This window comes from Mirounga leonina, unplaced genomic scaffold (genome assembly GCF_011800145.1).
Source record: "Mirounga leonina isolate KUSES-001 unplaced genomic scaffold, KU_Mleo_1.0 Mir_114, whole genome shotgun sequence".
Lineage (NCBI taxonomy): Eukaryota > Metazoa > Chordata > Mammalia > Carnivora > Phocidae > Mirounga > Mirounga leonina.
In genome coordinates this window covers 17,224,565-17,249,929 of record NW_023270265.1, presented here as the reverse complement: position 1 = coordinate 17,249,929, position 25,365 = coordinate 17,224,565, and the positions used below count along the sequence as shown (strand labels likewise).

The 25,365-nt window shown below is 37.8% G+C and overlaps 1 protein-coding gene across 8 annotated transcripts in view; it reads left to right on the top strand.

Annotated features, from left to right (window-relative positions):
- Positions 1-25,365, top strand: part of CSGALNACT2 (chondroitin sulfate N-acetylgalactosaminyltransferase 2) — a 45,406-nt gene that overhangs the window by 12,023 nt on the left and 8,018 nt on the right. For 2 of the 8 annotated variants that reach the window (XM_035024517.1, XM_035024530.1), the window contains exons 2-7: positions 4,260-5,192; positions 7,618-7,834; positions 9,196-9,297; positions 12,575-12,753; positions 14,313-14,407; positions 24,698-24,779. In XM_035024517.1, coding sequence (XP_034880408.1) covers positions 4,532-5,192; positions 7,618-7,834; positions 9,196-9,297; positions 12,575-12,753; positions 14,313-14,407; positions 24,698-24,779 — 1,336 coding nt within the window. In that variant the 5' untranslated portion in view covers positions 4,260-4,531. Of the gene's footprint in view, positions 1-3,485; positions 5,193-7,617; positions 7,835-9,195; positions 9,298-10,188; positions 10,281-10,945; positions 11,044-12,574; positions 12,754-14,312; positions 14,408-24,697; positions 24,784-25,365 lie in introns of those variants that run through there. The other 6 variants (XM_035024522.1, XM_035024539.1, XM_035024548.1 and 3 more) reach the window with 6 other exon arrangements.

Here is a 25,365-nt window from a genome sequence, read left to right as displayed (position 1 = left end):
TGTTCTATCCAGGCTATAGAGGAAGTCTCTTTAGTCTGTCTTAAAGAGTAAGAAAACTGATGGCTTCTAAGGTTTCTTTCAACTCTGAGATCTTTGATTTTGTATTATATATCTTTTTTTTTTTTTTTTAAGATTTTATTTATTTTTTAGAGAGCGAGCGAGAGAGAAACAGCATGAGAGGGGAGAGGGTCAGAGGGAGAAGCAGGCTCCCCACTGAGCCGGGAGCCCGATGTGGGACTCGATCCCAGGACTCTGGGATCATGACCTGAGCCGAAGGCAGATGCTTAACCATCTGAGCCACCCAGGCGCCCTGTATTATATATCTTTAACAGCTCATTTTCCCATCTCCACAGTTATCTCATTCTCTCCTCACAACACTTAACTGTTTACTTAGAAACAGTTTGTGCAGGGGCGCCTCGGTGGCTCAGTCGTTAAGTGTCTGCCTTCGGCTCAGGTCATGATCCCAGGGTCCTAGGCTCAAGCCCCGCATCGGGCTCCCTGCTCTGCAGGAGGACTGCTTCTCCCTCTCCCACTCCCCCTTCTTGTGTTCCCTCTCTCGCTGTACCTCTCTCAAATAAATAAATAAAATCTTAAAAAAAAATAAAAGAAATAGTTTGTGCATAGAAAGTTGCTTGGGATTAACTCTGGGTTATGAATGAAACTTATTTATGATATAAACACATTACATAGAATGATAGCAATCAAGGTGTAACAGCTGAAAAATGGATGTTTTCTCCAACATAATGTATTTAGAACTGTTCTAATCTAGTCTTCTATGATTTGGCTAAAGAGTTCCCTTCAGGAGCTAGGCAAATAAGACTTTAATTGGTATCTTTTATTTTTAACAACCACAGAGGTATGCAAATAACATATTCTAAAGTAATTACAGCAACTTTTCTTTCGTTTCAGTGGGTAATATTCAATTGTAAAAGATTTAACTGGAAGATAAGCATGTAAGGTATCTCAAAACCTGTATTTTGCATAAGGGAGGGGAAAATGACGAACTTGACTTTAATAATACCACTTAATAGTTATAGAACCTTACTTAAACCTTTAATTTTTGAGCTTATTGTTCCTATCCAAAATGAAGATAATATCCACACCATTTTAAAAGGATGACATAGGAAATGTATAAAAATACTTTATAAACCAGTATTCTTCAGGATTTTTGGACCGCAGCCCTCTTATAAATACATTTTATGTAGAGATCTCCTACATATACATATATATAACTGCAATGCAAAACTCACTATATGTGGTATACACTGATATTTCCTGTTCTATTTCATTGAAAAGTAATCCTTATTTAGTAGTGACCCATTAAATGGGTCACATCTCACAGTTTAAAATATATTGTCTATATAAAAAAAAAAACTATGAAGTACTATATTAATAAAAGGTAGAGGTACTTAGATTACATACTGTTAGTTCTGTTATCAAGTTTCATTTCAAAATAGTTTGAGTGTAGTATAGTTAAATCATGTCACTATTTTCGCCATTAGCATTTTTGCCATAAGCATTTTTGCTGCATAGCTAATTGGCCGTAAAGCAAAATCATGGGGAAAAAAAGGACATTTATTAAAAAGGACATAATGAAACTTGAAAAATAAAGAACAAAATTTAAAAGTCTGCTGTAAAATACAAAATATTTATTTTAAAATGTGTGTAGATTCAAGGCAGTATTACACAAATAACTGATTTTATTTTGTGGATTGTACCAAAGCACTTGTCTTCAAAGTCTTTTTTTTTTTTTTTTTTTAAGATTTTATTTATTTATTTGACAGAGAGAGGCACAGCGAGAGAGGGAACACAAGCAGGGGGAGTGGGAGAGGGAGAAGCAGTCCTCCTGCAGAGCAGGGAGCCCGAAGCGGGGCTTGATCCTAGGACCCTGGGATCATGACCTGAGCCGAAGGCAGACACTTAACTACTGAGCCACCCAGGCGCCCCCAAAGTCTTTTGTTCATAGTGTTATACTTTTTTTTTTTTTTTTTTTTGCTTATTGATTCATGCCCTTGTTCAGCATTGCACTTTCTTTTTTCCCAAAAATTTTTTCCTTCATTAAAGAGGCATCAATTTCCAAATACTAGGATACATATTTGTAACTAGCTTTCTGTTGTATTGTGAGAGCCTTCTACACTGTTGTTTATTCTTGGCATATTGTCAGGTGTCCACTGATAGACATTCCAAAGTTCTATGGGAAATGTGGGTTCAAAATTCTGCCACTGTATAGATCATTATGAGGGCTAAGATTTATATGATATAAAAACGGGAGTACTGCATCAATGGAGAGGTGAAACCAAACTGTCATCCAGTCGATGAAACAAAGAAACTGTCAAACCAAACTGTCAGCCAGTTATTTTTTAATCTTTTACAGCAGAATTGCCTTATGGCCTATTAGCTATGCAGTGAAAATGCTTGTGGCAAAGATGCTTACAGCAAAACTACCTGGAACCTAGTTAAATATGTATAACTTTATTAATAACTAATACAAGATTATGACTCTACATTTTCAGTTTTAGTCTTTCTTTTCCCTAATAAGCAGGCTAGTAATAACTTATAAATAGTTAAAAGAGATACCTCTGAGTTTTATCTTTCAAATAATGACTTCCCAGTCATTTCTTATGCTAAGAATTATGGTTGTGAGACATGGTAAAGTCCTAGGGCTAATATTAACTTTGCATCCTTATTTTTTAATTAGATACTTCTCTTTATACCGAAATTTTTTCCTATTTTTTTCTACATCACTTGAAACAAGCTTTACAATCAGTAAAACAGATGCCATCATATCAAAACTTCCTTGTAGTGAATTAAAATTTTCATGATACTTGGTTATCATTTGGTTAATGAAAGTAATAAATGGCTCAAGGGTAGTTAAGTCCATCATTTTTGGTCTACTAGCTATAAGAAGTTTGAATCTATCCTACATTTTTATACAGAGATGTGCCACAGGAAAAAAAGAAAAGAAAAAGGCATTCAGGCTTTCCTAATCACTAAGGTGACTAGGACTGATGTTCCCCAGTGATCTTCCGTAGATTCTGCTGCACTGGTAGAAACCATCTCTATTAAAAGCCTGCTGGGGGGCACCTGGGTGGCTCAGTCATTAAGCATCTGCCTTAGGCTCAGGTCATGATCCCAGCGTTCTGGGATTGAGCCCCACGTCGGACTCCCTGCTCAGCGGGAAGCATGCTTCTCCCTCTCCCACTCCCTCTGCTTGTGTTCCCTCTCTCGCTGTGTCTCTCTCTGTGACAAATAAATAAAATATTTTTTTTTTAAAAGCCTGCTGGAGTATCACATATCCTTCTTGACAAATACTTTGTTAGAATGAAAGTTCTCTCTGCAGCGGAGGCCTCCTTTGCCTCCTATCTCCTAAATTTAATGCTCTCTATTTATAGAATTAAGCATCCTTAGTTTAAAAAGAAATATGGAAGAGCGCACACAACTGGTTAGGGTATGAACAGTAGTGTGTGATTTTACATTTATAAATGGTTTTTGAATTTTTTTCCCAGTAGATAAACATTAAAATGGTCATGATTTTTCTTTAAATAGACTCTAAACCTTTCCAGACTTGTAAGAAATCTGTTGCTGTGTAATACAGTGGAAAGAATTATGTGATCTAATGCTCAAATAATCTATGGGAGGACTTTGGATGTAAAAATGTTTCTTAATGTGTTTTCCAGATGTCTGTAACCTTTTGGAATTGTCCCTCCCCTCACACACACACTTAATTGTAAGGCTCTTAAATTGGTTGGGTTCAGCCATAGAAATTAATGAAGTAGAATGCTTGAATTAAATAAACTGGAAGAAAATATCTCTCCCTAGTAAGCCATTATCAATGTAACAAAAACAATTTATGGAAACTCAGTTCCCAAATGCTGATATGCTCTCCGTGGGAAATGGCATATTAATCTAAATATTGTTAATAAAGAGTTACAAGTGTTAAGATTTTCAAATAATTAGAAACCGTAGTATCTCTATAACACAAAGTATGCTAAACATAATTTTAATGTTTCTTTGTTTCATTCAGGAGGTTATGGTTGTGTAGACATTCTGGTTAAAGGTATTACATGTGGCATTTTAGTGTTTTGTAAGATATTTCTCTTAATACTTTCTCCCAACATTTACTGCATATTCTACATTGTATTAGCACTTCTCTTGGTGTTCTACATATAATAGTCACATCGCTAAGTTTATTGAAACTACCAACAATTTGATCTGCTAAAGGAAACAAGATTCTGATTAATTCTATCTGTTTCTTTCAGAAAAATCACCACCCATATAATGGAATTTTATCTGATTCTGTAGATCAGATTTCTTTATTCTGGATATCATAACAATACAGGAAGTATGCACTATTTTTCATTTCTGCAACTAGTCTTCACTGCTGAAGGAAGAAATTTTTTAAGCTATAGCAGAGTTCATCTTGGTACCTTTAATGGAAATTCTGATTTTGTTTTTAATTTTTGATAACCTTTTGCTAAAGGTATGAACAACCAAAGAACTTATCTTGTTAGGCAAGTCCACATTAATAAGAATGCCTAGAAGAGGATTGATTCTTCAGACCCGGACCCACTGGCTACTGTTGGGTCTCGCTTTACTCTGCAGTTTGGTATTATTTTTGTACCTTCTGGAATGTGCCCCCCAGACTGATGGAAATGCACCTCTTCCTGGTGTTATTGGGGAAAATTATGGTAAAGAGTATTATCAAGCCCTCCTACAGGAGCAAGAAGAACATTACCAAACCAGGGCTACCAGTCTAAAACGTCAAATTGCCCAACTAAAGCAAGAATTGCAAGAAATGAGTGAGAAGATGAGATCATTGCAAGAGAGAAAAAATATAGGAGCTAATGGGATAGGCTATCAAGGCAACAAAGAACAAACACCTAGTGATCTTTTAGAATTTCTTCACTCCCAAATTGACAAAGCTGAAGTTAGCAGAGGTGCCAAATTACCTAGTGAGTATGGAGTCATTCCCTTTGAAAGTTTCACCTTAATGAAAGTATTCCAGTTGGAAATGGGTCTCACTCGCCATCCTGAGGAAAAGCCAGTTAGAAAAGACAAGCGAGATGAATTGGTAGAAGTTATTGAAGCTGGCTTGGAGGTCATTAATAATCCTGATGAAGACGATGAACAGGAAGATGAGGATGGTCCCCTTGGAGAGAAAATGATATTTAATGAAAATGACTTCATAGAAGGTAATGTGAAAAATATGTTGGTCCATAGTTATGTTAGTATGACAGTGCTTTTATTCTATGCTGGTAATATAAGTCAGTCATTATTTACAGTATTGAAATATTTGAATTTTTACCCACTTCACTCCACCAAGAATTTGAAGTGGCTTTTTAAAAAAAGTTATAATGTGACCGTAATAAAATAGAGGACCAGGGAAATAGAATAAATCTAAGTTTATATAGAAGAATACTATATAGGGCTCAAGTTGAAGGGCTCTTAGGGCTATGTATGTATTTGTACATGTATGTTTTTGCATTCCTCTCTTATCTGGTCTTGATGTTCCTTTTTTGTATTTTTCAAAATGTATGAACTAAGGTTCATGATTCGAAAACCATTTGATAAAGGAAAGAAAAAAACGTTAATTTAGTAGATTGATGGTTATTCTATATTTTAAAGGGAGGAGAAGCACATGTCAAAACATCTAGGGGGCATATATAGTTTTGAAAAGCATATTTGGTGTTTGGAAAAGTAAAGAAACCTGTTTTCCTAATACAGACTGCAGAAGGGGCATGGGATGTGTACATATCAAGATGGAGTATGACTCAAAAGTTGAGGAACACTTCTGTAAACTTAAGATATTTGCTGATCGATATAAATAGAAATACAGATCTGCACCCATCTCCATCTTAATACCTCCTGCTAGGTATTTAATGACAAACTTAAAACCATTTTGGATATAAATCTCTCTTCAAAGTTCTCTTTGCTTGATTCTATGAACAGTATACCACATATAGTTTCTTTGGCTTTGAATCATCATGGGTAGTACTTGCTATACTACAAGATAGTAGTACCTTGAGGGGCGCCTGGGTGGCTCAGTTGTTAAGTGCCTGCCTTCGGCTTGGGTCATGATCCCAGGGTCCTGGGATCGAGCCCCGGATCGGGCTCCCCGCTCTGCGGGAAGCCTGCTTCTCCCTCTCCCACTCCCCCTGCTTGTGTTCTCTCTCTCTCACTGTCTCTGTCAAATAAATAAATAAAATCTTTAAAAAAAAAAATGATAGTAGTACCTTGAGACTTTTGGAGGCCATCAGGGAGGGCATTGTGCTTTTCCATGGTACTTCAGCTGTCTTTTCATTGTAGCCACTTCTTTTTTCTTTGTCACTTACTGCAATTTTGGATGGGTTGTTTCTCTCAAAACTCTTCTAATTTTTCTGCAAGCTCAACTTTTTGTCTTTTCACCATATTTGTAGTTTATGGCAGAATTGAAAGTTGCTGAGGAAATAACTCACTAAAGTATAAAATGTCTTCACATCTGCCTTAAAAAAGAGAGGAAGCCATGTCAGTTTTGTATTCTCAGCTTCTGCTTATCTTATAACTCTCTTTGGATTCTTTCACTGACAGGATTTTTCTCTGCACGGAACATATTTTGTCCCCCACTTTTCTTCCACTCTGCTACCCCCCTGGCAACAATAAAAAATAAAAAATAATTACTCACTATTCAGTAACTCCTATTCCTTTTCCAGACTTTAGCTTAGATGTTGCTTCATTTAGAAGTCATCTCCAACCTGCAAGTCTTAAGATAACAGTACTTCCTGTGTTCTTTTGTAACCTCTACCTTGTGTCCCCTCTCATAGCACTTGTCGTAGTATATGGTGTTGCCCATTTCCTGATTTGTAGTTCCTCTTCTGCTTTAAGCCTCAGGAGAGAGTGGATTGGTCTATCTTGTTCATTGTTTTATTCCCAGATATTGACTGACTCACACATCTATAGGTCTTCCTTCTTTCCTGAATGTCACACTTAAAAATCAGATTGCCCAGTAGACTGCCAAACTTTTCTCCTGGAGGTATCTCAAGTCACCATATTTAAATCTGTACTAATTTTTCTTTGACTTAACTCTCTTCAGAGAGAGAGAGAGAGAAAGTGTGTGTGTGTTTGTAGAGTGAAATATATATCACTGTATTGTTTTTATTTCCTTATTTTTCTGTCTCTCTCACTAGACTGACCGTTCCTCAAAACCGGGACTATATAGCCCTCTTTATACCACCAGTGAGTGACACGAAGGCACTCCATTCATTTAATGGAACTGAACCAAGCAATAGAAGTTTTGACGCTCAGGTCTAGAATTTAATATTGGTAGAAGTAATTTATTTTCATCGTATGATTATTGTGTTGATAGGCTCTACTAAAAAAGTCATATGTAAAAAGGAATAATTGTGATTTGGAACATATTTATGGATTGACTAATAATAGAGCAGTGAACGTTTTTTTTAACCTCTCCTTTTAAAGAAATTATTGTTTACAACTGTACAATGGAGATCATTATTTTCACAAAATGATTAAAAACACTACATGTCTGGTTTTGCACTTTTGATCTTTGAGTAAAATCAATATTCACATTGAAATTATAAACTTTGACATGGAGACATCTTTGTCCCTAACTCTTTCCTTTAGGTTATTATCGCACCGAGAGAGATAAGGGCACACAGTATGAACTCTTTTTTAAGAAAGCAGACCTTATGGAATATAGACATGTGACCCTCTTCCGCCCTTTTGGACCTCTCATGAAAGTGAAGAGCGAGATGATTGACATTACTAGATCAATTATTAATATCATTGTGCCACTTGCTGAAAGAACTGAAGCATTTGTGCAGTTCATGCAGAACTTCAGGTAACTCTCAGGACTTAATGATTTGGCTAAGCACTCCTAAAAAAATCACATTTCATGCAGATTTACTTAATTTATCTTCACTGAGTGTGATTACTTAGAATTACAGAGTAATTTTATAGGCTTTGGGTAATTTAGTTTTTGATATTCTCTTTTTTTAAAGCATGTATAATATATTGTGTTATTGACAGTTTAAACTTTGAAGTAAATTGAGAGTGACAACTATTAGAAACTACATTTGATGACCTTTATAATTGTGTGTGAGTTCATTTTAGGATGAGTTGAATTTTTAAAAATAACTTTATTGAGGCATAATTTACATACAATAAAACCCACATATTTTAAGGATACCAGTTTCGTGACTTTTGACAAACCTGTACACTCATAATTGCTTTCCCAATCAACATATAGGACATTGCTATTTCTCCATAAAATTCCCTTGAGAACAATTGGAATTTTAAAATTGAAATAAATTTTAGAAATATAAACATTTAACTAAAAATGAGAGAGTTACTCCATCTTGAGAAGCAGAGATTTTAACAATTTTTAAAGGAATTTTTTCCTTTTTTTGTCATTAAATTTGGATATTTTAAAATGCTGAAGTGTTAAAAAATTAAGTATATATTAGGGTAGCTATTTGAGGAAAGTTTTACCTTTTTGTTTTAATTTAACAGTTGCCATGCTTTTAATATTTTAATATGCTAGTTTTGATTCTTTATAATCTCAGTCTTTATTCTCATATTGAAATCATTGGATTTAAAAGTTAATGCTGTTCTGTAGCTGTTCTGTAGACTATCTAGAAATCATGCTTCCAAATGAGTTTTGCCTGTTTGAAATAGCTCACTTGAGATCTGATTTTCTAAAGCATTTTTTACTGCTTTTCTTGGAATTGCTTTCAGATGCTACATTATTCTTTACAGTAAGTAATCTCAGCCATGACAAATATTTATTCCTTGATGATAGGTATAATTTCTGGAATTAGCCAGTCTAAAGACAAAATAACTCTTGACCAACAACTTGAATATTTATTTGGTTTTGAACTGATTAGACTTCTTTCCTTGAGTAGCTTGTAATTTGCTTCTGAAGGCAATACCAAAGCAAAAGTTCCAAAAATATTTTGAAATATGGCAACTTCCATGGACCTCCAAGGGCTATATTCATGTGCTTATGTTGTTATTCGTTTGCTCTGATGCCTTTAATAATTCAGCAATATTACCACTTTTATATTTACTTAAAGCTTCATGCAGTGTCATTCTATATGAGTAATGCCTCATTTGTTTTGTTAAAGCTCCATGTGATTGCTTTCTGAATGAGTAGTGCCTTATATATTTTTTTGAATGAACTTTATTTTTCAATTCTGTTAGGGATGTGTGTATTCATCAGGACAAGAGAATTCATCTCACAGTGGTATATTTTGGTAAAGAAGGACTATCTAAAGTCAAGTCTATCCTAGAATCTGTCACAAGGTTGGTGAGCCATGTCCAAATTGAAGTCCTTGATATATAACATTAGAAGAATGAGAATTTCACATATTTAATGAGTTAATTTTTAATAGCTGCTATTTAAAAGTTGGCTGAGCACATGAGTGGTGGTGCTAATAAGTTCCTCATTTCACCCCTCAGTTCACTCATGCAACTCTAAATGATTCATCTTCCCTGTTCTCTTGGCAGACAGCCTGGCATTATCCGGGCCCTCTCACTCTGTGGCCCGCCCACCTTCTGTTTATTTGCCTCCATTTATTACTTCTTCATTCCCTTCTGTTGGACTCTTCCCCTTTCTCTAAATCTAATCCCTGCACTTTGATACCATCTCCTGAGCTTTTCTCTCACTTGTCACCTTTCTTTCCATTTTCCCAAGTTCCTTCTTCTTGCCCTGCAAATGATGCTTAGGTCTCTCCTGTCCTTAAGCCACCACCAACTGACTCTGTAGTACGCAGTAGCTACTGGTAAGTTTCTGTCCTTTCATAGCTACACCTCACAGAGCAATAGTTCTCTAATCAGGCAACTCATATAGTACCTGGCACATAGTAGGTACTCAGAGGTTTGAATGAATGAATTAGTAATTCCTTAATACTCTGTTATTAATTCTATAGCTTTTCAGCCTTTTCATCTCTAAGTTATGGGCCCAAAGTTATGACCTAACTGCCAAATTCAACCTTTTCTCTGTCATCGTCTTTGATCACTTTTTTACATTTGATGCCTAACCAGTACTTCCTTCTTGACATGTTCCTCTGATGTTTGTAAAATGTATATATTTTGTAAATGTAAATATGTTACAATGTAAGATATTAGGTTGATTGTCTTTTTGGACCAAGCCAACTCTGTATCCTTTTACCTGCTTCTTTACCTTTCTGCTAGTTGTGGCCATTCCCTAAGAGTCCAGATTTGGCCGGCCATTCTTCTCGAATCGTTCAGCTAACATTCCTTGAGTCCCACCAACTATGTTCCAGGTACACTGCTCGGGAGTCTGACTGGGGTGGTTGGAATAGATGGGCACAGAAGAGGGTGTTACAGTCCCTCCCCTGAAGGGACTCTCACAGCACATGTGTAAAAAACAAATATTGTCTTTTCTTCCCCCTACACACTAGCTGCTTCTCCTGGTGGCCCTCTTTCAGTTCAGACTAAGACCATTCTCATGATCCCCTGGGCTTAATGTCTGAGAGCTAGCATCTTTCATTCTTTACCTCTAGTCAGTTCCTGCTTACTGCACAGGACCTCTTCCCTGTCCTCTCCTTGCTGCTGCCACCACCCTAACCCGGGTTCCCCCTCCCTTCATTTCTTTCCTTCTCTTCCCTCTTTACCATTTTCAGGTCACCCACTAAGTGCCAGGCACTTACATTGTTATTACTGAAGCTGTCCCTGCATTAATCCAAGACTCCTCTGTGGCACATGATGGAAACCCCTCTTGAACTTGCTTAAGGAAACTGGGAGTGTTATGGAAGAATCTTGGATAGCTCCCAAACTAAAGGGATTATTACAGCCAAATTTGGGGAAGAAAACCAAAACAGCTTTGATATCTTAGGGACTGGAACCAGAGACTTGAATACCATGAAAATTCTCTTGTTGTCTTCTTGTCTGTTTTTCTCTGCATGTTGACTTCATTCTCCTGTTGCAGATTGGCTTCTTCCACATGTGAGGTATATGGCTGTTGGCGGCTTTGGGCTCACATCTTCTCAGCTTTGCCATCAGAGAGGAAAGAGCTTTCTCCCAGATCCAGTTGAGAAAAGCCCAGGGAAGGAGTTTTGCCCACTCTTGAGCCGGTCACTATGGCCAGGTGGGGTGGGGGTATTGTGATTGGCCCAGCTTTAGTCTGGTCCCCGCCCCTAGGAAATTACTGTGGTTGGGGTATTCTATGATTAGTTCCTCCACCAGGTGCTGGGAGTGTGAGGTGGTAATCAGCAGTTTTGCCAAAAGAAGGGAGAGATTTATATCCCATGAGAAGGGCAGTGTGGCCATTCAGAGCATGTGGAGCCCACTCTATAAACTATTTGAGCCTTTGCTTCCATCTCTCCATTCCCCATTCTATACTGTTATAAGGAGTAATCTTCCTAAAATGTCCCTTTTTGATCTGGCCATACCCTAGCGCAGCAGTTCTCCAACTTTAACATCAGAGTCACCTGGAGTGACTTGTCCCAAGAGAGACACAGATGCTCAGCATCACCCCTAGTATCTGATTCAGGGGTCTGGGGTGGGGCCCAAGAATTTGCATTTCTAATGCTTTCCCAGGGGAGGCTGATGCTGTGGGTGTAGGGACTTTACTATGAGAACCACTGCCCTGGCAGAAAAACTCCTCCTTGCCTCGAGGACACCGACCAACTTCTTTAACTTCTAACAGAAGGCACTCCTCAGTCTGACCCTTTTCTGGTCTTCTCTCATTGTTCCCATTTTAGGATCCCTTTGTTCTAATCCAGTTTGTCTAATCCCTGTTCTCTAAAATGCTTTCTACTTTCTTACCTCTTTGCCTTTGAGAATAATTAATTGGAATAACCTTTAAACTCACTACTGAATTCAGGAATTTAATCAAGGCATAACTTAAATTCTGCTTCTAACATCTCTAGTCTCTAACTACTCTCAGACAAAAGCAATCTTTTTTCTCAGAGCTGCTGTTCATTCATTCATTCAGCAAATATTTATTGAACTCCTACTCTTTGAGGAGGTGCACTGTATCCACAGTAATGAACAAAACATAATCCCTGCTCTCCTGGAGTTTACGTTCCAATGGGAGGAGACACTCGAACAAACATGTCTGGTGGTGCTGAGGAAAGCAAAGCTGGGCAGGGAGATAAAGATTAAAGAGAAGGAGGTTCGGGGCAACTTCACAAATGGTACGAGGGGGATCCCTCTGATAAGGGGACATGTGAGCAAAGATCCGAAAAACACAAGAGCACTCTTTGAATGTACCATTCATATGAAATGCACTGTTTATTACCAAACATGGCCATTTTTCCATGAGTATATTTCTTATCTCCCCGATAAGTTTTTAAGATCCTGGAGCGCAGTGACCCCTTAACACTTTTTAAACTCACACCACCAGCATGTTGCCTCAGATATGGGCATTTAGTAATATCTGTTCCTGATGATGATCATACATGTGAATCTGATGATTTCCTTTCCCTGTATGACTGTAGAACCAAAATAAAAAAATACTTGAAGTATAAAACATATTTTGTAAGTCTTGTTGAAAGAAGAGAGTTGTTAATCTTTAAGTGAGACTTATCCTTTGTTGTATATGCTTTCCTCCTAGTGAGTCTAACTTTCACAATTACACTTTGGTCTCATTGAATGAAGAATTTAATCGTGGACGAGGACTAAATGTGGGTGCCAGAGCTTGGGACAAGGGAGAGGTCTTGATGTTTTTCTGTGATGTTGATATATATTTCTCAGCCGAATTCCTTAACAGCTGCCGGTTAAATGCTGAGCCAGGTGCGTAAAATGTTGGTAGATGAGCTGAGTGTAGAAATTTAGAACAGTGTCAGCACGTCCCATATTTTGAATCCAGTTAATTATGTTTTCTTAAAGTTATAATAGGCATGCTTTAACTGGAATATTAAGCAGAAAAGTGAAAATTTGCCTCTGTGCAGTTCATACCCCTGTTCTCTTGTGGCCAAATTCCATTGCCAAAATTTGAATCCAAATAAACAAAAGCAAAGAAAATGTCTTAAAATTGACAAGGAGGAAGCAGCACTTATCAGAAAAAGAGCCAAGCAGACAACGTGGAGTGTGTGAGAGAAGCACTCTACCTCAGGCAGGTGATGCCAACACAGAGGCACACACACATGAAGAAACAGATACAGACGGTGCTTGGCATCCATACTATGTATTTGGGGATCATTTATTATACTTTGCTTTATGTTGTAGGTATTTTTTGAAAATGTATGAGCAAATGACATTTTTATAACTCAAATCTTATTTTAATGTGAAAAGGAAGTTTTCTGTGCCAAAAATAATCCCCTAGTAAATGTTTTTTTGTGTAGAACTATTCATGTTATGCAAATTATTACCCTACTGATTATTTTCATGAGGGATAATTGTCAGGAACTCTTGGAGCACCTAGTGAATAAGTGAGGGTTAGGTTTACTTTTGTTGCACCAGACAGTATGAAGTTCACAATGCGGAAGTTGAGGGAAACATATTTGCTCAATGTAAAAGAAATACATTGTCACTGAGAATTGAACGTCCATCCCTAAGTGAGTTTTAACAAAGGTGAGATGAGCATCTAGTAGCGATCTTGTAATAGAGAGGCTGCCACATGGCACACCTGTGCCAAAACCACAGGTACTTGGCATTCATATTATCATGTCTGACTGAGGCCAGTCTTAGCAAGGAGTTCTCTGTGGAGGGGAGATGGGCTCCTGAGTCTTTACAGGTACCTTCACTGCTTCAATTTGAATACTAATGACAAGATTTTCTGCAGAGTCTGTTAGATCAGGTTTTTTTAACTCTTCTCAACTTTTCCACATCTTACCAAATCTATCTGCAGTTCTGTATTTTAATTATTCTGTACAAATCTGTTCATTGTACGTATTCTTTGGATTTACTGTTTCTATGATTCATTTCAAAGGGTGGATTTAACAGATGTTTCTAAGTTCTTGGTGATTGTCAGAAGGTAACCTACATCTGTCACTGCTAATTTGATGAAATGATGAGTAATAAATAGCTCACCTGTTGAATAACTGAGCAAACACCTTTGTGTCTCTCCAAAGTCAAGGGGAGTAAATGTGTGTTACACCCTTTAGTCTGTTTTTTAGTCTATTTTAGGTTATAACTTTGTAGGTTGGCCTACTGATATGTTATAAAATCATCATCATGTTCATCAAATCACCATGATGTTTGGTAGCCTGAAAATGGACAAAATACAATATTGATAAACTCATCATATATGACCAAAGAAATATCAGTATTAAATATTGACAACGCAGTACTGATCAGTCTTTCGTTTTATGACTTCATTGTGTGATATAACCATATATTTTAATTTATAGGTAAAAAGGTGTTTTACCCTGTGGTGTTCAGTCTTTACAACCCTGCCATTGTTTATGCCAGTCAGGATGTGCCACCACCTGTGGAGCAACAGCTGGTAAGACTCATTGTCAGTTACGGAAGGCCACAAAGCTCCTTGCTAGGTTCCTTTATGTTTGTTTCACAAGTAGAAAAGAAAGTTTCAAAAAAAAAACTGTAGTTGTTTTTTTTTTTTAAGATTTTATCTATTTATTTATTTATTTATTTATTAGAGAATGAGTACAAGTAGGGGGAGCAGCAGAGAGAGCGGGAGAAGATTCGGGGTTCAATCCCAGGACCCCAAGGTCATGACCTGAGGCAAAGGCAGACATTTAACAGACTGAGCCACCCAGGAGCCCCAAAAACCTGTAGTTATTGTAAACACATTTTCATAGTATCATAGTATCCCATAAGATGCTTTCCCACTTACTGTTTTAGAATTAAATATCATTCTAGAGGGGGAAGGAAAAATTAAGGCCACAGAGAAAACTTAAAGTTCTAGACTATGAAGATTTTACAGTCACTTCTGCCAGTGTATTTTCAGTAATACTAAAAATAAATTTTAATTTTAAAACCTTATTAACTAGAAATTAAAACTACAAAATAAGGAATAATATTCTGTAGGAAATTACTTAAAAAGTCATGGAGTGGGAATGCCACGTAACAACTTAACAGTTATTGATAGTTATAAGTTTTTTTTATTTTAAATAAACATATTATGTTGGAATAATTTAGATTTACAGAAAAGTTGGAAAGATAGTATAGAGCGTTCCTGTACTTCACCCAGTTTTCCCTCGATTAATATCTTACATAATGATTTGTCAAAATTAGAAATTAACGTTGGCAAGTTACTGCTAACTACACTATAGATTAGGATTTCACCAGTTTTTCTACTAATGTCCTTTTCCTGTTCCAGGTTCCAGTCCAGAATACTATATTGCACTTAGTCTAAGGCTAAAAGTCTTAGTCTTTTATTGTTAATATTAAATAAAAATGGAAACAACTAAGAAGTCAATTTAAGATGTTAAAAAAATGAATAACTGAGGAAAGAAATAAAGGCAGAAATTAATGAACCAAAAATAATAGTTTGACTAATATATAGGAGCTTATTCTTTATGTGCAAAAAAATTTTTTAACCAAAGTGAGCAGATTTGGAGTAAAAAGGAAAATACAACTGAGAGAAATCAATTTTATATGGTACATTTTAAAAATAATAAATAAAAGATTTGAGAATTTATAAACTATTAACACAAGCAAAGTTTGTGTTAGCATTTTATAAATAGAAGAGATGGAAGCTCTAAAAAGACTAAGAACTACTTAAAAAATTAGAACAGTTACCAAAAAAATTACCCTGCAGGTGCATAGGTATGATGTTTTACTGGTGAGTTTTTCCAAACTTTCGAAGAACAGGTTAAATTAGTACCACATGATCTACTTAATAAATTTTATGAAGCCAACATTATCTTCAGATCAACACCTGGCAAAGTGTCTATATACACACACCCCTCTACCTTATCTGCAGGCCAGTATTACTTAGGAGTATAGACACAAATGGGATCAAAATGGAGAACCAAGTACCCACATTTGCCTTATCTAACACTAAATCCTTTGTAAAAGTGAATTACTAAAAAGAAAAAAATGTATTAGCATTGGAAAATGAGAGAAGTACCATTGGTAGAAAATTTTGAGAAATTTATGTAAGATGGCAGTAGTTGGCATAGGATTGAGAGAGGAAAGAAGAATCTGAACATGTTCAGAAGAACACAAGATGGGGCTGCTCTGTATCCTCTGAGCTCAATAGAAGAGAGTGGTGGAGTACCTATTTTCTGGGCGTGTGCTAAGAAACAGGCATCACAGGGATTGGACTGCAGGCTACGGCAGTGTGTGTGGTCCCTGGAACAAGAAAGGCAGTGTAGGGTTTGGGGAATATTGAGTTGTAGGTTGGATAGGGAGCCCCGGGCTCTGAAAAGGAGCTGCTGCTGGCACATTGTGCCCAAGACCACATTCGGCCCCTCTTCCACTATTACTGGAGATAGGCCCCTGTAATCATAGCTAACAGCCAAGGGTTTTTGAACAATGATTTTTTTTTTAAGTATGCTCCACGCCCAGTTTGGAACCCAACACAGGGCTTGAACTCAAGACTCTGAGATCAAGACCTGAGCTGAGATCAAGAGTTGGACGCTTAACTGACTGAGCCACCCAGGCGCCCCTGAACAATGATTTTTGAAACAAAAATCAGTAGCAGTTAACCGAGAGTAGCCAAACCAACACTACGAAAGAGAGGCACCAAATTTTAATAAACAGAAAAGAGAACACATGAGAATATGAATACAGAATGAAAACAACTTTAAGATAAATATGTCTTTAGAGAGAGAAAACATTAAATTCATATGACCAGATTTGTTGCTGAAAAAGTTCAACTTGGAAATTGTGAAAATCTGAAACTCACTAAATGGGCTGAATAGTGGAATGGTCACAGTTGAAACAAACTTGTAAACTAGAAGACCAGCCACCTGGGCACACAAGACCAAGAGATAATGTGAGAGAAAAAATGAGACATGAGGAATCACTCAAGAAGCTCCCAAAATTGTTAACAGGAGTTCCAGAAGGGAGAGAAAAGAGAGAACAGACAGTGGAGGAAATAGAAGAAAACTTCAAAGAGCTAAGGAAAGACAAGTCTGGCATTTGAGAATTTGTCTACAAAGGAGTACGAATCAGATTGGCATTTGCCGCCTTTTTGATGATATTGGTGCTAGAAGACAATAAAACAATACCTTGAATGTTGTGAGAGAAATAACTTTAATTCTGTAACATTTGACCTATTTGAGGGCAAAATAGATATTGTTGAATATTTAAGGACTCAAAGTTTACTTCTTACAGACCTCCTCAGCAGAATGAGAAATGAACCCATTTGAAAGAAGACCTGAGAATAAAACAGTAGTCACCACCACCAAAACCCCAGTAAAACTTTTGTTTAAATAGTTGTTGATGAGACACATAATAAAAAAGAAATGAATAGCAATTGGGGATTTAAAATTCAAAGGTACACACAAATGTGTATTACCTAGCTCTGTCCCTTGAGAGGACCTAGAAGCAGGTAAGAGTAACAAGCATACACAGCTCCCAGATCTTAGTGCAGGGACAGGAAATCAAGGAGCCTGAAGCTCCAGAAAGGAAGGCAGTACTCAAAAAAAACAAAAGGATGAGGGTGTGTCAAAGGGACACACGAGCCTGAAAGAACTCCCTCCCAATGGCAAAGTTGGAACAATTTGAGCAACAAAATAAATAACATAGTACTGGATTGCAACCCCAAGCATAAAATAAATATCCATGAGTCCATACTGATATAAATAAATTAGCGAGTGAATAAATAATAATAATAAACTGATTAGATAAGAGTAGATAAGGGAGAAAAGCTAAATCTTTGCTACAGAATTACAAATAACTTATGTTGATACTTTCTTTTCCGGTAGGTGGAGCTAGGTGACTCACTTCTAAAGAATTGAGTATGGAAAGAGAACTTTTCAGTGGAGAAACCTGGCAGACACCACCTTAAGCCAAGTAATGAAGGTTAACATTACCAGCGTTACTATGCACCCCTGATTTGATGTAGCAAAAAGGGCATTTCACTTCTGTGGCCTTCCTTCCAAAAACCTAATCATGAGAAACACTTCAGACAAACCCAGATTGAGGGGTATTCCACAAAATACCCCACCAATACTCAAAAGTGTCAAGGTCAAAGGTGCCTAGCTGGCTCAGTTGGAAGAGCACGCGACTCTTGATCTCAGGGTCGTGAGTTTGAGCCTCACGGTGGGTGTAGGTATTACTAAAAAAATAATAATAAACTTAAAAAAGTGTCAAGATCATCAAAAACAGGGAAGACTGAGAAATTATGACAGTTTCTCAGGAGACCAAGGAGACATAACAAATAAATGCAATGTGGTACCTTGGACTGGATCCTAGAACAGAAAAAAGGATATTAAAGGAAAAATTGCATCCAAATAAAGTCTAAAATTTAGTTAATAGTGGGGCACCTGGGTGGCTTAGTCAGTTAAGCATCTGCCTTCAGCTCAGGTCATGATCCCAGGGTACTGGGATTGAGTCCCGCATTGGGCTCCTTGCTCAGCAAAGAGTCTCCTTCTCCCTCTCCCTCATGCATGTTCTCTCTCTCTCTCTCTCTCTCAAATAAATAAAATCTTTAAAAATAAATGAATAAAATAAAATTTAGTTAATAGTAATATACTAGTGTTGGTTTCTTAGTTTTTATAAATGTACCACAACAATGTAAGATAATAACATTTAGGGAAAGTTAAAACTAGGTGAGAAGTATATGGGAACTCTCTTTACTATGCAACTTTTCTGTAAATCTAAAATTACTCCAAAATAAAAAATTTATTTATAAAAAAAATTACTTGGTAAACAAAGTGCTAAATGGAGTCAATATGTGAGGGTGAAGAGGAATGTTAAAGCATGCTAATATTCTTGTCTGGTTTGGGAGGATGTGGGAGAAGAATGATTTGAATGTGGGTTCATTCTAGATGTTACACACAAAAGTTTAAATACTTCCACTTCAAGTTGTAGTTTCACTACTTTGTAACCTTTGCAAGTTACCCTTTCTAAACTTCAATCATCCCACTTAAAACAACACGAAAACTTGCTCTTCTTAATGTATAATAAACAGGAAATACACCAATAGAAAAAAAAGGCTAAAAGACGGTAATAATTCACAATAAAGATATTTAAATAACCAGCCTTACTAAGAATAAATTAAAACAACAATGCAATACTTTTTTGCTGCTGAAAATCAGTTTTTAAAACAGCCATGCAAGTGAGGCTGGTGGGGTGGGAGTTCTTCCATCCATGCTGGTTGTGTAGGAATGCAGGCAAGTTTTCTGGGTCTGGAGTTTTCAAACCGGTTCATCCCTCTGATCCAGTAATCTCCACTCCCAGGAGTCTCTCCTGAGGAAACAGAACCATAGAGCAGCAATACATATAATAATATTGACAACATTGGAAGCAAGTAAAACTCTAGTAATAAAATAATAAATTGAATTATAGTACATATGATGGTGAATATGTAGCAGGAGGAAAATGTTCATGATATGTAGATATATACAGCAGTGTAAATGTAGAGGAAAATACAATGTTTAAAAAGCGGAATTATATATGTGTATTTTCGATGATATTTTAATGCTAATAATAGCTAATTTTTTATCCACCCTTTTCTTTTGTAAGGTACTGTTCTGGTTTTCATACATGTTAACTCATTTAATCCTCCTTACACCTCTGAGGTATATGCTATTATTACCCCTATTTTATAGATGAGGACACAGCCATATGGTGGTTGAGTGCCTGCCCAGACGCACAGCGGGCAAGGATGGGGCCAGGAGCCAGGGCAGTGTGTCTCCATTCTTATCCACTGCACAAACTGCCTCTGTTACCTTAATTCATCCAATAGGGTTCATTCTATGCCAGCCACTATTCACTATTCACTACCCAGCACCTAGAACGGTATAGACATGGTTATTGTTCACAAGAATCTTTATTCTGGTAGGAAGAGACAGAAGATAAAGTCAATTAATAAATACCATACAGATCATTAAAACAGGCTGAGTTGTGAAAAGTGATTAGGTGTTTCTGTGGTGTGTTTAGTCAGAAAGGCCTTTCTGAGATGAGGCTGTTGGAGAGGACATCCAAATAACAGGAAAGAACCTGCTACCTAGTGACTGGGGAAAGGCAGTTCCAGGCAGAAGGAACAGGTAATGGGTTTCCTAAGGTGGCTAGAACACAGTGAGCAACAGGGCACAAAGCTGGGCCAGTCATGTAGAGTTATAAGGAGTTTAAATTTAGGCTCCATGTGATAGAAAACCTTGGGAGGGTTTTGATTCTGTGGAGAACGGATGGTGTGTAGCTCCAGCTGCAAATAGCTAGTTAGGCTTTTGCAGTGCACCAGGGAGGTGACCGTGGCTTGGGTAAGGATGGTAATTGTGGAGAAAGTTTGGGATATGATTTGGCTGACAGAACTTGCTGGTGGATTAGATGTGAGGAATGAAAGACAGGAAGGGCAGAACAAGAGATCAGGGATTCAACTTGAGCATGGTTGTGTATGTTGTGTATTAGACCTCCAAGGGAAGGTGTCAAGTTGCCAAATGGATCTGTGAACCTGGCAGCCTGTGAGGGGCTGGGGGCTGGAGATGTAGGTTACGTGTAGATAGCTGCATCCCCCAGGTGCTTAAGAGAGGGACAGATAAAAATGCAATAAAATATTAACAATTAGGGATTATAGACAGTGGAAATGTGTTGGCTTAAAAATCAAAACTAATGACTCCTTTCCCCAAGTGTGATAATATTTGGAGATTTTTTTTTAAAGAAACTAAGTTATAAAGGAAGTCTTGATATTTGTAAAATCAGAATTGTCGTAGGGTAGAAATGTCAGAGTGAGTGTTTTATTTGCGCACGGGGGGTGGGGGGTGAGGAGGAGTGTTTTGTTTTAATACTTTGCACCAGGATTATGTTTTGACTAAGGAGATAAGAAAATTGGAACCTGGTTTTGCCACAGAAATTATGCCCTCTATAAATTTTTTTCATTTGACAAATGTTTATTAAAAGCTTACCATGTGCCTTGCATTGTTCTGGTGCTCTGGATATACAGTGATCAAAATCAACAAAAAGTCCTGCCCTCCAGGAGCTTTACATTCTAGAAGGGGAAAAAGCCCTCCCCTGCAAAAAAAAAAAAAAAAAAAAAGGAAAATGCATACCTCTTTTATTAGCTCCAACTTAAGCTGAGTCCTCAGGGCTGCCTTGTTATTCTATTTTTCAGCCAATTCTCCCATTACCTACAGCAGCTTTTTCAGACTCTTCTTCCCACTCCTCTCAAGATTTACCTCCTCTACAGACCTGTATATTCCCTTCATTCCTGCTATCTGCAGTAATTTCCATGTGGCTGCCTTACAGATCACTCACATTCATTATGCTCAGCACCCAGCTTTGCATCGTTCAGCTCTGGGTCTTTTCCTCAGTGCCCCCACTCTTGGGGGATGGCACTATCACATACCCATTAGTCAGGACAGCAGCCTGCTGTCGCCCTTGGTTGATCCTTCCCTCTCACCCCAACTCCTGCCCATTCAGTCACTTCCTGACTTCTATCAATTCTTTGTCCTCAGTCTTTTTTTTTTTTTACCCCCATGCAATTTTTTCTTTCCGAATATATCATGATATTCTAAACCACCAGCTTCCCAATCCCAGATTATAACTGTTGCCTCTTAACCAGCCTCTCAGCCTCCCTTCTTGTCCCCTCTTATATCTCTTCTCTATACTCTAGCCAGAGTGATCTTTCAGAAATGTTACCTGATCACATTACTCCTTCTGCCTTGACTCTTCAGAGAATTTCCATTGCTATTAGGATAGAGCCAAAATATGTGACCAGGTATCCCGTTCTCTCTGATGTGGCCCCCTGGGTCTCTTAGACCAGGGGTCATCAGTCTATGACCTGCTGGCCAAACAGCCTACTGCCTAGTTTTCTATGGCCCATGAATGAAGAATGGTTGAAAAATATTTTCAAAATAATTTTCATGGCATATGAAAATTACATGAAATACAAATTTCAGCAGCCATAAAGTTTATTGGAACACAGCATGCTCATTTGATTACCTATTGTCTATGACAGCTTTCACACTACAGTGGCTAAGTTAAATAGTTGTGACAGACTATATGTTCTGCAGAGCCTAAAATATTTACTGCCTATTCTTTTGCAGAAGTTTGCTGAGCTCTGGCCTACATTTGTGGGCACCTCTACTCTGTTTCTAATGTGGTCCCACCATCCTTCACCCACAGTGCTCTCTCTAATCTCGTCTTTGCACAACCTGTTCTTTTGTCTAGAACTTTCCCCCAGCACATCTTTCACTTGACTAACTCCTGCTTATCTCTCAGATCCTAGTTCCAACTTCTTTTCTCAGAGGAGGCTGTCTTAGAACCTTGCACTTTGGATGAAGTAACTCACTCCTTTCTGTCATCCTTCTCATGTCCGCATCCTCATGTCTCTCCTTACCCAATTCCAACTCTATAGTCAGTCATTATCCACAGCCTCCTTGCTATACTCACCTTCATCCCTCACCCCATCCAGTGTTTTCTCTTAGAACCCCAGCCCAGGTGCCTGGGTGGCTCAGATGGTTATGCGTCTGCTTTTGGCTCAGGTCATGATCCCAGGGTCTTGGGATCGAGTCCCGCATCGGGCTCCCTGCTCAGTGGGGAGCCTGCTTCTCCCTCTGCCTCTCTCTCTCTCTCTGTCTCTTATGAATAAATAAATAAAATCTTAAAAAAAAAAAAAAAAAAAGAACCCCAGTCTGGTTAAGGGCAACTCTTACCCAGGCCCCTGAGCAGTGGAACAGGGAGGGTAAGAAATACACAGCCCCACTATAGGGCCACTGCTTTAAAAACATGACTACAGACCTCAGGTTCCGCAGCTGCCCTGACATCTGCATCTGACCGTAGTCTGCCCGCTGTCCAACCTGCAAGCCAGCCACACTGTCCTCCAACCCAGCACCCCTCACTACTACTCACTCTCCACAAACCTTGCTTCGTATTTCACTTAGAATAGAGAAGTATTCAGACATTTCATTTCCTTATTCTATCATGAGACCCATCAGCCTCTCCATTCCCAGTGGAGGAACTGCGCACGTCCTTTCATAAGGCCAGCCTGTTCTTTTCTCTTGAACTAGAGCTCATCCCTCGTGCCTAAACAAGGACTCCCCTCCAGCCAGCCATCATGCTCTTCTATCCTAACATTATGCTTCTTCTAGATCATTACCATATGCATACAAAAACACTGTAATAATTATCTTTTAAAAAATATTAATAGCCCTTTCTTGTCCGCAGAACCTCATTCCTCTGCTCTTGCCCTTGTTTTTTCTGCTCTTGACCCACTCATTCCCTTCCTGCCTCATAGCCATCATACATGTTACCCTCTTTGCCTGGAATGATCTCCTTTAGATATTTCACAGCTCACTTCAATATTTCATTAGGGTCCCTGCTCAAACATTATCTCCTCAGACCTCGTATGGCCATTATGTCCAAAATAGGCTTTCTTTCTCTCATGCTCTCCCCTTGTCCTACTACATTTTTCTTCCTAGCATGTATATTACCACCTGAGATATATATTTATTTATTTGCTATTTTTTCATCAAAACAGAGGCTCTGTGATGGCAGAGACTTTGTCATCTCTATCCACTGCTGTGTCCCAGCTCTCAGTACTATGTCTGATGGATTAAAACTCTTGTTAAATGCATGAATAAAATAAAGAAGGTTTATCAGACTTCAACTTTTACTTGATTCTGGGGCTATATATCATCAAAGCCCTGATTTTCTTTTTCTTTCTCTGTTTGGACTTCAGTGGTGACAGTTTCATTTTAAAGCTTGTTTCCCTTGTGGTAGAAAAAGACTGTAGCAGTTCCAAGCTTCACATCTACACCCTACACCAGGAGTTGGCAAACTTATTCTGTAAAGAGCCGCATAGAAAATATTTTGGCTTTGCGGGCCATATAGTTAAATCCCTATTGCAACTACTCAGCTATGCCACTGTACCATGAAATATACATAGACAGGTTATAAACAAATGAGTGTGGCTATATTCCAATAAAATTATTTTCAAAAACAGGCGGCAGGCCAGATTTAGCCTGGAGACTGTAGTTTGCTGACTCCTGCCTTACACCATCCAAAAAAAAGCAAGTGTCTTTTCTAGTCGCTCTCTCAGAGGAATGAAGGGGCTTTGTTTTCCAGAGTTCCCAACGACCCTCCCCTTTTACCATGTTGGCCTGAATTTTGTCTACTTCCCATTAGTGAATCAATTCCTACAATAAGTGGGTGACACTGTGCCACTGGTATAGAGTAATCATGGTCTAATCTAAAGGTACAGGTGGAAGGAGCTTCCCTGAAGCTCATGGGTTACATGGGGCTGGGTAATTACCAGAGCAAAACTGTATACAGTCAGGTAAGGGCCAAGGGTAGGCACCTTATAAGGTCTATGTAGAAGTAATTACAGTGTATTATAGTATGAGTTTGTGCAACAGTTATCCTCCCAGAATGGAATCCTCCCTTGAGCTCAGGCACCATACTGTTTATTAGTAACCTCAGCTTGCACCTTGTACAGGCCTTAAGTTAAATTGAATGTGGCTAGAACCCTTTGCTGATGGGGAGTACTGTATATTTGTTGGTTTTGTAAGGATTTAATCATGTGAATGCTTGTGATCCATTGTCAGTCACATAAATGACAGGAAAAATTATTTGGAAAGTATTTTAATTTTTTTCATTGTTGATTGAAACTTCTTCTAGTTCTTAAGGGATTAAATTGAATTTTTTTTTTTTTTAACCAAAGGTTCACAAAAAAGATTCTGGCTTTTGGCGAGATTTTGGCTTTGGAATGACTTGTCAGTATCGATCAGATTTCCTGACCATTGGTAAGTATACCTTACATTGAAGGATAGGGCTGTACATATTTACTGTAGTGCCTTATGGCATTTTTCTCAAAGGTCTCAGAATCGAGTGTTTTCCTATTAAATTATGAATGAAATAGCTAAAAAGAGGTATCTAGAGGTGTGAAAGGCAAAGTAAGTTTATAATTAATGTCTCTAAGTAGCAAAAATGAGATCATAAAGAAAAAAAGTAAAATAGACCATTTACTTGTTTCTTTAAAATCAAAACACTAGTTTTTAAAAAACATCTGTTTGGCTTGTTACCAATTATTTGCAGTTGTTTTGAATACTCTTACGAAAGATCTCTACATAACTTTGGTGTTGTGCTCATGGATTGTTACATCTGGAAATAATGTTAGATTACCTAGTCTAAGGGCTTTTGCATTTTTTTATTTAGAGATGAAACCTCCTTTAATTTTCTATTGAACTGTTATGAAAATACTAGTATTTAAAACAAATGAAATGACAGCTGATCTTTCTACCTCTGGTTGAAGTTGGAGTGGGGGACTTGGAGTCATTGGCTTAGTCATCCACTCCTTGAAACCAGAATGACCCTGAAGAATCAGGTCTA